Below are 15,114 nucleotides of genomic sequence, written 5' to 3' on the forward strand. Positions count from 1 at the left end.
ATCAGAGGTAGCCCAATGATTGCACTGATTTGTTATGTATTTATTTTTTGTTGAAACCCAGTTGCAATTAGTTGCAGTGACCAACTGGTCGCCCAGAGGCTGAACGTGCAACGCCCTCAGTCTCTGGTCAACCACTTATATCTGTCCTGGTGGGTAGCAACCTGTCTCCAAGCAATCACAGTCCGACTCAGGCTAACTGATATCCCTCTCTAACAGATGGCCAAAGGTTTGCAAATAGCAGCTATCTAGTTAAAAAAAAATATAGACACATTGTCAACACATTTCAGTTGATCTGAGACTGTCTGTACTGATGAGTGCAACTTGTCTGTGACGCATCTTCTTGCAACAGCGGACTACGCTCAACAGGTTGCCAGCTGGTTCTATTCTGGTTTTATTTTCTAAATAAGACCCCAACTCTGCCTTGCTTTTGAACCCTATATTTTATTTAAAACAGTAAATTTAAAAAAGAAAACAAAGTTGCCAATTCCCTACGTCATTTTGTTGCCATCCTGCAACAACTAAATCACTATTTGTGAAGGAATTTTTACATTTTTGTTTCACATTTATGAGGTTCTGGGAGAACTCTGAATTGAATTTCCTCCTGGGACTTTCTGTCTATGTTGACTGCAACAGTTTAGCAGTTTTGGAGGATTTATCACAGTTGTTTGTCAAGTTAGCACAAACACATTGCATTTAATTTCCAGCTTGACTGCATTCAATTGAAAACTAATAGCAGATAGAGGGCAGACTGATTCTTTCTTATTTCTGTTTTCTTTTGCTTTTAAGACAGCAGCTGTATGTGAGTAGTTGTACACCTGGTCCCAAAGCAGTTTCAAAGCCAATAAGATCATGGTGGTTCCAGTAATTTTGGTCATTCCGCTGTTTTCCCTAATCTGACTATCACAGTAGAAAAGCTTTAAAATACAGTACTTACAAATATTTGTTAATGTCCTGATCTTAAACACTGTATTTTTTCTTTACTTTTCTAGGCCTGTTGGAGTAATAGCATATCTGTGGTAAGCACATTTTTCATTAGTTTCAATTTTCCATAATGCTAAAAACCTTTTTCAGTGTGTTGGTCAGGACTACATCTAAGTTTCTTATTAAGTTTGTTATTATTAAATGCTATTATTTCTCTTGTCAGTCTCACCGGTGTATCTCCATTTGCTGGCGAGAATGATCGCAGCTCTGTACTGAACATCAGAAACTATAACGTGGCTTTTGAGGAGGGCATGTTTGCCGATCTTTGCCGAGAAGCTAAAGGGTTCATCATAAAGCTGCTGGTGGCTGACAGACTGTGAGTAACACCGCTGTATCTCTTTTAGTCCAAGTTTCAATACTTGCAAACAGTTATGTGTCAACCACAGTAAAATCCTGACTTGATGGATAACTGTCATCAGTTATTATGTATCATCGAATGTCATACATCAAATATAATAATTTATGAAAACAGTCATATCCAAGTCAACAACACTGAGTTAATGATCAGAAGTATAAAGATTTGTCATTACATATTATTTTTATTCACTGTACTGAGCTTGAATTTAATAAAATTAAAATCAAAGATTTTTGTTTCAGCATTTCCAGAATTTTGTCTGATACTTATTTATCACATAGCCTATTGCAGATTTATTTATTTTCAGTTTTCATATTTGTTTTATCATTTTAGACGACCAGACACGCAGGAATGTCTCAGACACCCCTGGTTCAAGGTATGAATAAGTGATATCCATTTGGCAATTCTTAGTAAAGTCCCATTTCTCATTTATTTGTTTTAAATTTCATGTCCATTTATTGTACAGACCCTTAGTAAGGGGAAGGCCATAAGTACAGAGGCCTTAAAGAAATTTGTATCTCGCAGGAGGTGGCAGGTGAGATGGGTTGTAATTCTTTATTACTGCATGTTGCAAGGTCACATTGTGGTATTTATTTTGTCACATTTTCCTTTTTTTAGCGTTCTCTGATCAGCTATAAATCAAAAATGGTCATGAGGTCCATACCCGAATTGCTAAATGATTCCTCCAGCCATGTTTCCATCGCAATTCCCAGGCACCTTAAAGAGGGTTCGCCACCACCATCATCTTCCTCTGATTCTGATGAGGACATAGATGAACTACCTTTTATTCCAATGCCACTTAACATGGACTTCTCTGGATCAAGGATGTCACTGAATGACATTCAGACTGATGAGCAGGAGGCAGGGAAGCAGAACGGAGCAAGTACCTGGTCTGGGTCTTCTGTTCAAGGCCAGGAGGCAATGGAGTGTGATCCTAAAGAAATGGATAAAGGAGGACTTGAAGTGGGAGGCAAAGGCCGCCTGAGGAAAAGATCATCACAACCCAATGAAAAGGGTTCTTCAGATGAGGAAGAATCACCTGCTGAATTGCCCCAAAAATCAGAGCTGTCTAGAAAACCACTGAGACGGGGTTCAAGCATGGAGTCAGACAAACCAGAAGGTGGACGACGAAGAGGAGAGCTAAGGCGTGGTGGCTCAGCTGATAGTGCATTGATGCTTCGGATTACACCAGAAGAAGCACCTGGAGAAGGAAGTCAAGATGATGGCAGAAGAGTTCTGAAGAAAGCTGTCTCTATGGAACTACCAAAAAGGAGCACCAGCCCAGGAACTGCCAAGATGAGCCAAGAAGACTATGCTCTCAAACTGGAGCTGATGAGGCAACGACTGCTTCGTGGTGGCTCTGTGGACAACAAGATGAGTGGACTGAGAGGACCTCTGTTGGAAACATTAGGAATGGGAGATGAAAAACGTGCAGTGTCCTCAGATCGGTATTCTCGTACAGTCCGTTTGGGCCCACCTCCACTAACAAGAGCTGCATCCAGTGATTTCCCAAGGGATGAAGTTCCTAAACCAAAAGTTTTGCGCAAAAGCACTTCTTTCAGTCAGGGGGATTCAGAACCCATACCTTTGCACCGCCGTTCAGGAGCGCCTCTGGAGATTCCCTTGGCACAGATAGAAGAGAGAAGGCTCAAAGAAGCTATATCTATGTCATCTCTAACAGAGCAAACCAAGCTAGACTCCCGCCCAGTGACTCCCAGGGAGCCTTCACCAAAACCGCCAACACCAGAGTCGGTTTTGCAGGAAAGTCCAACCAAAACTGAGAGTGAGGAATCGTTTATGGAAAAAGAGATAAAGCCAGATGAGACTATAAGTGAAAAGATGGAAGGGCTGACCACAGATAGCAATTTTGATGAGAGATCAAGCACCAGTGGATTCTCAGAGAAGGACATGAGTATTTCAGAAGAACCAATGATGGAATCAGAGTCTGTAGGTCAGAGAATTCCTACACCTCCTTCTATGGTCCAAAGTCCTGCATTAGAAGAGAAAATGGAAGAGGAAGAAGAGGGAGAAAAGAAGCATGAAGAAAAGGAAGAGTTAATGAAAGAAGAAGAGGAAAGAGTTGATACTGTCACTGAATCAAACACTAAGGAAAACGTAAAAGATGTTATAGAACATATAGAAGAGAAAGTAACTATCCCTGAGAAATCCCCTGAGGTGACAATAACCACAAGCTCATTTATGCTGAGACCAACACAAGAATATTCCACTTCCCCAGGAAAAGTTGTTTCAACGTATGCGACACCCTCGCTTCCTGCTCGAGTTGTTCTGCCAGATGGAAGGACTTCAGCATATGCCAGTATAATGCAGACTATGATGGTCCCCACACTTCAGCCACTCAGTGAGCCACCGCTAGGCCCTTCTACACCTGTTGTTACTCCAACGATTTCATCATCCCCAGTATCAACGGGTATATCTTCCCCTGCCAGCTCTGAAATACCTGGTCCACCAAAGCCAGCCACCGTTTCAACCACTGAGCACCCTGCTGTATATTCCAGAGTAGCATCACCAGAGATGATAACAAAAGAACCCACTCCACCCAAGACTGTTACATATTCTTCAGCCCAAGAAGGGCTTTCAGCAGGAGCAGACCTACAGGATATCACCTCTGAAGAGGTCTTTGAGGCACGCTTTAAAAAACGTGAATCTTCTCTCACCAGAAGTCTGAAGTTTCTGTCACGCTCAAAGCAAGATGATGGATTACAAGCTGCTGCAGATTCTACAGAGAAAAGTGAAGAGATATACAGACCTGGGCCAACGGGTGCACCTTTAGAATTAAAACCAAGAAGACTTGAGGAGAAGTCAAAGTCAGTCCAGGATCTTCGTGAAGCTCAAAAGGACCAAGGCTTTATGAGAAGGCTCTCAATGCGCTTGAAGAGGACTCCATCAACAGAGCGCAAAGAGGAAATGATGAAGGAAGATGATTCTGTTGCCTCGAGACGTAGGCTTTCTTGGACTCTGGGCCGAAGAGGGTCTCAGGAGAAGAAAGAAGTAGAGATGTCAAGAATGGATGGGGGAACTGATAGATTGGTGGAAAATGATGAAAAAGAGATTAAGAAACCAAATGAATCTCCAGTGTTGGCAATGCGCAGGAAAATTGAATCAACAGTTGCTGGGATCTCTACAAGAATCCGCAGCTACTCAGAGGAGAGAAGAGCATCAGAAGACAAGGAACCCAAGAGGACACCCATTCTTTCCATGCTTCGTCGTTCAACATCAGAGAGCCGTGCAACGAAAGTTCCTCAGAACCAGCTAGTATCTCAGGCCACTAATGGTGCCTCAACCGAGTCTCTAGAGTCTATGTCCAGCCTAAAATCAGACACAGCAAAGGGTATGTCCAGTTACCTTTCCATTTTGAATCAATATTTTACCAGAGGACTATCTGTTGTACTTTTTTAAGAGTGATGTAATTTATGAAGCTTTTCTTTCCTATTTCTTTTCTTGTAGCAGGCTTGGAGGCTGAGCGCAGATCCCGCTGGGATCGATGGGGCCTGACTAGAGGGAGGCGAGATAAGACAGTGTCACAGCCTGACATACCAACAGCAATCTCTCGAGATAGTAGTTCCTTACGTTCACGTCAATACTCTAAACTGGCTTCTGGTAAGTTATATAAGAGTGTGCATAAAGTATTTGGGTAAGGCAATGATGACATTTAGTATGGGCCTCCTTTTTATTTTAATAGGAAGACCACTTACTTATATGTAGCCCTTAAATACGAAGCTACAGCCAGCAGACACTTCACTTTCTTTACCAGACCAGAAATAAAACCAAACATCACCAGCAGAGAGTGGATCTGTGACATTATTGTCACCGTGCAATAGTGGTATTTTAGAATGTGACAGTTTCCATCTGCTTGGTCAAAATGCTTGTGACTAAGAAATATATTTTTTCTCACTAAAATATAGTTACTTAGCAAAATGTGTATTTCAGTCAGACTGGGAAGCCTCAGGCACAAAAAGCAGCAGCAAGACCCCATTACAAAAAAATGCAACCATCACTTGCAACAAATAAGCCAAAAACAGCATTAAAATAACAAGGTGGCAGTGGGTTGTAAAGCATCTTGCAAAGGCTACAACAGCCACAGACATGCTATATTAGTCATATAGTTAATAGTTATCTTGAGACACGTTATATTTTAAATTAACATTATGATGTAAATAGGGTTTTATACATGACATTTGCCAATAGGATGTACAGAAATGTATTTGCTGAGGCCTCAGATATGCTCAATTTCAGATTTTTTAAAAAATTACTTCATAATCATAACTGTTAGTTTTACCTTTCATCATACAGTATTTATGCGATTAATTATTGTAATGTCTTCAACTTCCAGATTTCCCTCCAGTATTCCATATCAAACTGAGAGATCATGTGCTGCTGGAGGGAGATCCAGTGACACTCAGCTGTTTGCCAGCTGGAAGTCCCCACCCACACATTACCTGGATGAAAGGTGAGGATCTTTAATGGGAATAAACAGTAGTGTCTTAGTGAGGGTAATACATGTGCATGTGAATAGAATCATTCTGTTTGCATTTTGCAGTAATTTGCATAATTCCTCTAACATCCATGAGTGCAGAGACACATTATGTTGCATATTGATGCAAATATGATGTAATTACAAATGCTACATACAGTGAACATAAATGTTGCTGTAGGTAAAACAGCTGAGATTATTCTTGAATGAGTTGTTATGCCAGTATCATGTTCTTTGGAGTGGTATCCTTAAGCAGCATAAATGGGCTCAAATTTACAACCTGACACAGGGCAAGTAAGAAAAGGGTAGGTAAGAAAAAGGAAATAAATATTCACCTTCAAAATTCCCTCCCTGTGCATGTGTTCTTTCTCAGACAAGAAGCCCCTAGAGATTGATGCCAGGATGAATATGATTGCTTGTCCTGATGGGAGGCAGCTGCTGATGATAATGCAGACCACCAAAAAGGACGCAGGGGTTTATGAATGTGTGGCTACGAACCCGCTGGCCTCAGTATCAAGCTCTTGCACAATATCTCTTGCACGTAAGAAATGAGACATTGTTTGAGTCTTTGAAGAAGTACATTTACTTTATCCCAACAGTATTACTAGTAATACTAATATATTTGTTTTACAGGCCTGCCCAACCGTCCTGGGACCCCAGAGATTCCTCAGAAGTACAACAACACTGCACTGGTTCTGTGGAGGCCTTCAGACACAATGGCTCCCTGCACATACTCTCTGGAGAGGCGAGCAGAGGGTCTGTGTTTGCAATAATTCTGTAATCTAGATTAACACTGCTGTACATCCATTGTTAGATTTATTAGACCTATCCTAAGTAACTCTCCAAAAGTTGATTCTGTTCATCTAGATGTAGCGTTTTCAGTGGGAGAAACGTTTCGTTACTCATCCAACTGACTTCTTCAGTCTCAGCTGACTGCAGGTTTCTTATAAACAGTACATTTGCATAATAGGTGAAACCAGCCCACTGAAGGAACAATGGGCTGGGAGGTCACCTTCATCATAATTATGCAAATTCTCATGACCATTGATCAAAGACCACTGATCAGTGGCCATGAGTACCATTCACAGAGAGTTGGGGAATGGCTGCAATCACAGTATTGTAAGATGGTGAAAGATGTACCCTTAGGCCCCCTCCTCGATTAGAGATGGTCTTTCCCTTTTCACAGAAATGGCCTCCTTGACTCCGCGCTCAAACCAGCGTTCCTCCCTGTCCAGGATGTGTACATCCTCATCATTGAAAGAGTGTCCACAGGCCTCTTTCAATGATGAGATGCATGATTGAGAATGCATCAAGACGATGTCCTAAGTAACCCTTTCAAAACCTAAAACTAAGGTTTTGAAAGGGCTACACTGAACAAACTTGGGTCTCAAACAAGCACAGAAAAACACATGTATTGCATATATATTTCATGAGACATGGCGAGTGACAAAGAGGAATTGCAACTAGAATCCCAGACACTGTATATCTCTATTTGGTTGCCATGTATTCATTAGGGCATATTAGGGCATATCTAATTGGCCCTTGGGGATAAAGTCTTTCTGATTCTGATATAGGCTTTAAGCTAAGAACACTTGATCAAGTATCATAAGGAGACACACTAATGTGTTTTAGGTGTACTTGTGTTTAACTCTTGAGCATGTCTTTTAAAATTAAATTAAATAAAGACAAAAAACCTCAGTCAAAGGGAGTATTTAATTTCATACTGCTACTTTAAGCAAGTGATCTTAATATTCCTTCCACATCTGTCCTCAGGTGAGAACAACTGGCTGATTGTGGCCACTGGGATAGCAGACTGTTATTACAATGTGACTGACTTAGCAGCAGGGGGCTCCTTCAGATTCAGGGTGGCATGTGTCAACAAAGCTGGCCAGGGCCCCTACAGCAACCTCTCAAAGGTCTTGAGCATGGATGCCTCAGGTATTTACAGAAAACCTTCAATTGTTTTACATACCCTTATCAATGAAACAATTAAAGAACTTTCAAAACTGAAAGATTTACATTTGTATCTATCGTTGTTGTTGTTGTTGTTGTGCTCAGCTCATTATAGAAGGTTATATTTTTATGTGTATAATTTTGTTTTTGATGGAATAATATATATGACAAATTATTCGACTCCACTTGAGGTAAAACAAACCTCTGTGTTGTATTTGTTGCATTAATGCATAAAATCAAGTAGCTTCTTGCCTTTTCTTGTTTTTCATAGAACCAGCTAAATCCAGTGCCACAGTAGTGGTGAAGACTGTTCCTGCAATTTCTCCTCCTCCCCCTGCTGTAATGATGTCATCCATGAAAGTGCCTCCCATGAAACTAGCTCCCAGTAAATCCACAACAGTGACGAATGCCCAACTTGCCCCTCCATCAACATCAGCTCCTGCTCCACCTTTGGTTAAATCTGCCTCTCCAGTAACCATCAGTCCTGCTGTTAGTACTGCCCCGGCAGAGCCGGCTCCTGTTAAGACCACAACAACTGCCCAAGCCACACCAGCCAAAGCCAAGAGCTCTATTAGCATCAGTGTGAGCAAACCCCAGACAAAGCTGACACCCCCGCCTGTTGTTCCACCCAAACCTCAGAGTCCAGTACATACTGTCCTCCAGTTGACCAACAAACCTCCATCCCCTGTTCCACCACCTGCACCTATAATAGGGAAACCTATTTCATCTGTGCCAATGTATGTGCCAGCTGCCACTGCTCGTGCTACTCCACCTTCCCAAACTACTTCCACCCCAACAACTACCACCCCTTCAGTCACTCCCGCAACCATCTCCCCACCTGTGGTGGTGGTGCAGAGCTTGACACCAGTGTTGCAAGGAGGGGACACTCACACTACCCCATCTGGCCGGATCACTCCATCAGGACGGATCACGCCATCAGGACGTAGGACCCCACTGGGGAAGCCTGGAGAGGGATCTCTGCGTCAGGGAGTTCCACAGAAACCGTATACATTCATGGATGAGAAAGCAAGGTGATAAGTTTTGTAAAACATTTACGGTCTGAATTAGTAGCTATTTATAATTGACATAGAGAATTTTCTGTGCTTTTCCATTGGAAGTTTATATCATTTCTTTCTCATGCAGAGGTCGGTTTGGTGTGATCCGTGAATGTCGGGAGAACGCCACAGGCAACCTTTTCATGGCTAAGATTGTTCCATATGAGGCAGACAACAAGCAGGCAGTGCTGCAGGAATATGACATTCTCAAGTCGCTTCATCACGAAAGGATCATGGCTCTACACGAAGCCTATGTCACGCCACGCTACCTGGTGCTTATCTCTGAGTACTGCAGTGGGAAGGAGCTGCTCTACAGCCTTATTGATAGGTATGATTAGATAGGCCATTTTTAGCACTATCCATAAACGAGTGCCCTAAACTGTTCTACTTGGAGTGCTTAAGAAGCTGTTTAATCGTGTCTCTTAGATTCCGTTACTCGGAGGACGATGTGGTAACCTACGTCGTGCAGATCCTCCAAGGTTTGGACTACCTCCACGCTCGACGCATCCTCCACCTGGACATCAAGCCGGACAATATCATTGTCACCTATATGAATGTCATCAAGATCATTGACTTTGGCAGTGCTCAGACATACAACCCTCTGTTCCTGAAGCAATTCAGCCCTCCTGTTGGAACACTGGAGTACATGTGTAAGGATTTTTGTTTTTTAACAGTGCAATGGAAATAATACAATGATAACAATAATAACTATAGAAAATCTTATGATAATAAATTCCTTAATTTGAGTTCAACTTAAAAGGCTCAAAACCATGAGAGTGCCTTGAAGCAGCTGCTGCTGTGATTTGACGCTATATAATGAAAATGGAATTGAAATTAAATAGAGCGGAGAACCACCAATCATGACAGTTTCTGTCTAATTGCTCGACACAGCAGAGCAATCAAGAGTTTAAACGACAGATATTTTACTTATAAGTGGATGAAGACTAAAACAGAGCTGATAGGGAGCAAATATTGAATTTATTTTCATCTGAAAACCTTCAGCATATTACAAAATGAATGCTGTTCTTTTTAAGTTTAATGAGCATGTAAGCCAATGTTTGCTAAATGTAAGCTAACTTCATACAGAGAAAATATTTTGTATGTACCGATAGCAGGATGTACATAAATGGTTATAAATCAGTCATTTGACCCACTTTTTTTTTTGCTATAATGAACTTCAGTAAAGGTAGTGGCTATACAAGTGTGGCCTTTCCACCCATGTTATCTTTGGGCCAACAGATAATCAAATTGTCATGAGATAATTCATTTTCTCAGTGTTTAACGAGCTGCCCCTACAGCAGCATTAGCTAACTTACAGTTTTAGCCAACTAGCTAGCTTGAAAGCAGTGTGAAATATTTGAGTCAGTTGACACTGTCAAGTGAAACTGACCATACAAGTTGTTTTATGTTGGAACTACGAGAGGGTCCTTGGAATTGTTTTTCATTTATAAGAGAGCCTTTGATTATACTACTCAATATATATGTACTGAATAACTGATGGTTTTAAACCAACGCGGTTAAAGAATAACAACTGTGCATTTAAATATGGACTTTGTCTTTTGGATATATTATAACTATAATAGATATATTATAGTTTTCTTAAGCATTTTAAATAGATAAAAAACCTTTGTGTACGTTATGTAATCTTAACTGTGGCCATTTATCAGAAAAGAAATTATAACACACACAAACAAAAATCTAAGTCAAAGTGATAAATGAAAGCTCTTTGTACACACAGATAATAAAGGCCGTGAATTTGTCCTTTTTCTTGCAGCTCCAGAGATGTTGAAAGGGGATGTTGTGGGCCCACCAGCTGACATCTGGAGTGTAGGCGTGCTTACTTTCATCATGTGAGTATTGCTTTCACAGCTTCCACCCTCTGAGTTCTCTTTAAATAGAAATATATTTGTGTTCTTTATAAAAGATCAGGCTTATGATTAAGAATGGTCTGCTACATTTGTATTTTTAATTTCAAGACTTTTTAGGTATTATTCTATTATATATTTCTTTTGGTAGTATGAAATCTTCCTCCTGATTTTTCAGGTTGAGCGGCAGGTCGGCTTTCATGGATAATGATCCTCAGGAGACTGAAGCCAGAATCCAGGCAGCAAAGTTTGACCTCTCTAAACTTTACCAGAATGTGTCCCAAAGTGCCTCTCTGTTTCTTAAAAAGATCCTCTGTAGCTACCCATGGTAAGCTGAATAATGGATTCTTCTCATTTTTGCCGTACTTTGAAAGTATTGCCAATTTGTAATATTTGGCTCCTTGTCATGCTCAACAGGGCCCGTCCATCCATCAAGGACTGCTTCAGCAACTCCTGGCTTCAAGATGCCTACTTGATGCGCCTTCGTAGGCAAACTCTTACCTTTACAACCACCCGTCTCAAGGAATTCTTGGCTGACCAGCAGCGCAGGCGAGCGGAGGTGGCAACCAAGCACAAAGTTCTCCTGCGGTCTTACCAGAGCTCGCCACAAACCCCCACTAGCCCTGCCACACCGAATGTGCCAGTATCACCCACTGCACCTGTCACCTAGTGAAGAGAACTCCCACACCATTGTGGCAGGACTTTGTGGTGGGAATGGGGGGCAAACATCCTCCAAGCGAGATAAAACTTGAGGCTACAGTGAGGTGGTCCCTCCAGGTCTGACTTGAACTTGATCAGAAGAAGAAAAACCCACAAAACCAGCAATGGCTGTGATCTACAGAAACATAATTTCTATTTCTAATCTGGTTCTAAAAGAGAATCTAATGCATTAAGGAACTCTCTGAAAGAGCCTGACTGCATTTTGTATACCGTGAACCTTGTTCATACAGGGCAGGCTGTTCTTTTCAAGCTAGTACCTCAAGGTTTGTAACTTTGCAAACATTTTTGAATTAATTCCTTTCTTACTGTTGGCTGAACATTGTAAAGAGAGGAAAAACAAATACAGTGTGGTCACCGGCCATAATTTAGTAGAAAACCTCATTTAATTCCTCAGCAAAAAGCTTTTAGCACAACTTTAAAATAAGGGATAATCTACACAATTAAAAGTACATATTTAAACAACTGACACCTTTGTCACTGGAGCACATCTAAAATAGTAGTCTATAGTTGACATTCTAATGTTTCCTGACCAGAATTTTTAATGCATTATCATCCCATGGCATCAGATAATGCTGTTTTTTGTCAGATGCTGCCAGAATCTTCTCTCTGTTGCACAGAGGCAGGGATGGTATTGGCCACAGAGAGGTAGCAGTTGTGTTTCAGAGATATTAGATATTAGGATGGAGGTGTAGCAGTGGTAGGAGACCCAGGTTCACGTCAGATTGAAACTTTTGTGTTTATTACACGTTTTGGGGGTTTTTTGTTGTTTTTTTCATTTGCTGATTTGTTTTGGGTGTGGTGGTGGAGTGGGTAGCACTGTCCCCTCACAGCAAGAACATTCAAACTTCCTTGTCTTTGACTTTCTCTGTGGAATTCCCATCTTCGCCATGTTCCTGCATGGGTTGACTTGGCTATTTTAAGTGTGTTACAGTAGTAGATGTGAGAGTGTGTGCCACAAACCCACGTTGGATAAGCACTAAAAAAGAGGTATGGCTGAATTTTCTGGTTAAGTTTAGTTTAGGAGTAAGAAAAATGACTGGCAAGGTGGAGCTGTGGTTAGCATGGTTGCTTCACAGCAACAAGGTTCTGAGTCTGAATCTGCCATCATTCTATGTGGACTTTGTGTGTTCTGCCTGAGCCTGTTTGGGGTTTCTCTGGGTATCCCTGCAGATGTTTCTTCCCACAGGCCAAAATAAGTAGTTAAGAAAATGGATGGGTGATGGGTAAAATATACATAACATTTACCCTGGATGTCAAAAAATGAGTTCGGAGTGTCAGTCCTGTCTCATAAAGGCCACAGTCCAGAGTATCAGGGCACAGATGCTGAACAATGCCTTGTGTGTAACCCAGCGATGTCTGCAGCTTTGACAAAACAGCATTAATGAAAGCCAAGGTAAGGAGAGAGGGTTGTAAATGCACTGAATTATGTCTAATTCTGTGTCCTTGATTTAAACAAAAGTCACTCTCCAAACCCACAAACGAGTTTAGGGAATTGTAGTGGTATGATGGTGCTGTTGGCACTTCAGTGATTTTAAAGACTGTAGCAGTTCCAGAAAGTTTTTGTTTGTTTGTTTTTAAAAATATGTACTGAGTTAAGAGGAAACTCTGGTGGCTTCTCTACAAGGGCTATTAGAATAGGACACTTGTCTGCATTTTTCCCCTTTCCTTGTGTTCTTAGACAGCACGGTAATGATGATCTCATTCTCAAAAGCAGAATTTACTTTTTAAATTTCTTATCCCGTTGTCATCTTTGAGCTTCCATATAAAACTGTTTTCCTCCCAGTGATAATGTGGACAGTTTTGCAGGGCAAATAGGCATTCGTTTCTTCACCACAGATAAGCTGTCATTGGCTTAAAGTAAACTCTTTTACTCAAACCGCAGTGAGATACCTAAGCCACAAAGAGATACTCATATCTGAGTTTTACAAAACAACTTTCGACATGTGTAATGAAGTTTTACTAACATCAAAAACACTTAATCACATCTGAAAAAATTCAGGGGATGAAAGGGAAACTGAAGCATTTTAGGAACTCACCGGGGTATCACGGTCCCCCAAAGTGCCCTTGAAGAGCATTAATCAGCAAAAAATAAAAATTAAATAATAGACGTTACTGAGTGTATTAGTCCTTATTTTAGTGTTTTTAATTACCAACAGCTACTGCTTTGAGAAAGCAGTTTGCTTCATTGTTTTTAAAGAATGTAGGCTTAACTGGCAAAACCTTTTTTTAATATATAAAAAGACATAAAATCGTTATAATTAGCATTAAGCTGAACCTAAATTATGTATAGCCTCAATTATATGTTTCCATGCTATACAAGCATACAAGACACCATAAGCACTAATAGCATAAATTCATCATATGAGCCCCTGAAGACCATAATAAACATCGGATCACAAGAAGTAAAGCCTTTGGAAAATCTAGTGGTTCTCAAGATGTGGGGCAGGCCCCAATTATGGGGCTTAGAGCCACTGCAGGTGGCTTTATAAAATATGGAGTGAAACTAAGTTGAATCAATATTATTTATGAAAAAAAATGAAAGAGTTTGCAGATACAACTGTGCATCTACTCTACTCACTCATTTATTTCATTGAAGTTGAAATAACTGAAATGTAAACTTTCTCAAGTGGGGCATGCCAGAAAAAGTTGTCTATAAAAGATATATTTAAGTATGGATATCCATAAATATGCAGATCTAAATATATGTTTTAAATATAATATACACAGTAAATTATGAAAACCAGGCTCTGTAACTGTTTTATTTTCAGAGAAAAAATATAATAAAACACCAAACATTTGTTTGGAATCTGTCCTCTTAGAGTCAGCACATTGGCTCTAGCACTAAACTGAACACAGATTCTATCATTTTATGGCACATCAAAGGCTAATTTGCTTTTTTATAATATATGCTTTCCCCTTTGGGGGTAAACTAAGTTTTCAGACCAGCACATTTGATTTTTGATGCTGTTGCTTTCATACGTACTGATATCAAGCACAGATTTGCTCACTTAACTCAAAGTGTAACACTTATGAGAGTTTAGATCCATTTGTGGACAGATTCAGTTTTTCGGGTGTTTAAAAGCTGCTTCATACATAAAATCATGAGTTGTTTTACTGTGTATTAACTGACAAGTAGTTGGTAATCCTATGAAATTATTTCACTATTGCTTTATTGTCTAATGCTATTGCTAGATAAATACTGCCCTTCTGCAGCTCTTGTCTTCTTTGGCTCCTTTTCCTATGCAGAGTATAATCACTAAGGAAATTGTTTCAAACCTGAATGAAAACATGCAAGTCCTGCATGAAATGCAACGTTGCATTAAATCCTAAATGTCTGTGCAATTTATAATAACTTTATTTGTTCATCTTTTAAATGAAATGACAGCTGTTTGTAAGCAGACGACACAAGAGCGCTCTACATTTTGTATTAAAATTTTGTGGAATGTGTTGCAGTGCCTCGTGACAGATATTAGACTCACAGAGATTGTAGTTTGTCAAAAAGAATGACTATTTCTTTATTTTGATAATATGACTGTGGCCGCTTTGTGTGCGTGTGTCTTTTGCAAATTGTTTATTTATTGAGTGACTGTATTTGTTACGGCTTCTGCTTTTTATCTGTGAAACATTTGAATCTGGCATGGAAACGGCATGACAGTTGTTAAGATTAAGAACAATAAAGGAAATGTGACAAAT

General features: G+C 40.3%; 1 protein-coding gene across 6 annotated transcripts in view; it reads left to right on the forward strand.

Moving 5' to 3' along the window:
* spegb (striated muscle enriched protein kinase b) overlaps positions 1-15,111 on the forward strand; it is a 43,573-nt gene extending 28,462 nt beyond the window's left edge. For 4 of the 6 annotated variants that reach the window (XM_080902066.1, XM_080902068.1, XM_080902070.1 and 1 more), the window contains exons 26-41: positions 990-1,016; positions 1,145-1,297; positions 1,670-1,712; positions 1,803-1,871; positions 1,955-4,685; positions 4,802-4,954; positions 5,688-5,804; positions 6,202-6,369; positions 6,462-6,584; positions 7,602-7,766; positions 8,053-8,812; positions 8,925-9,164; positions 9,263-9,486; positions 10,611-10,686; positions 10,880-11,029; positions 11,119-15,111. In XM_080902066.1, the coding sequence (XP_080758192.1) occupies positions 990-1,016; positions 1,145-1,297; positions 1,670-1,712; positions 1,803-1,871; positions 1,955-4,685; positions 4,802-4,954; positions 5,688-5,804; positions 6,202-6,369; positions 6,462-6,584; positions 7,602-7,766; positions 8,053-8,812; positions 8,925-9,164; positions 9,263-9,486; positions 10,611-10,686; positions 10,880-11,029; positions 11,119-11,371 (5,452 nt within the window). In that variant the 3' untranslated portion in view covers positions 11,372-15,111. The remainder of the gene's footprint in view (positions 1-989; positions 1,017-1,144; positions 1,298-1,669; positions 1,713-1,802; positions 1,872-1,954; positions 4,686-4,801; positions 4,955-5,687; positions 5,805-6,201; positions 6,370-6,461; positions 6,585-7,601; positions 7,767-8,052; positions 8,813-8,924; positions 9,165-9,262; positions 9,487-10,610; positions 10,687-10,879; positions 11,030-11,118) is intronic. The other 2 variants (XM_080902067.1, XM_080902071.1) reach the window with 1 other exon arrangement.
* Positions 15,112-15,114: the final 3 nt, after the last annotated feature.

Source organism: Rhamphochromis sp. 'chilingali', assembly GCF_963969265.1.
Source record: "Rhamphochromis sp. 'chilingali' genome assembly, chromosome: 14".
Lineage (NCBI taxonomy): Eukaryota > Metazoa > Chordata > Actinopteri > Cichliformes > Cichlidae > Rhamphochromis > Rhamphochromis sp. 'chilingali'.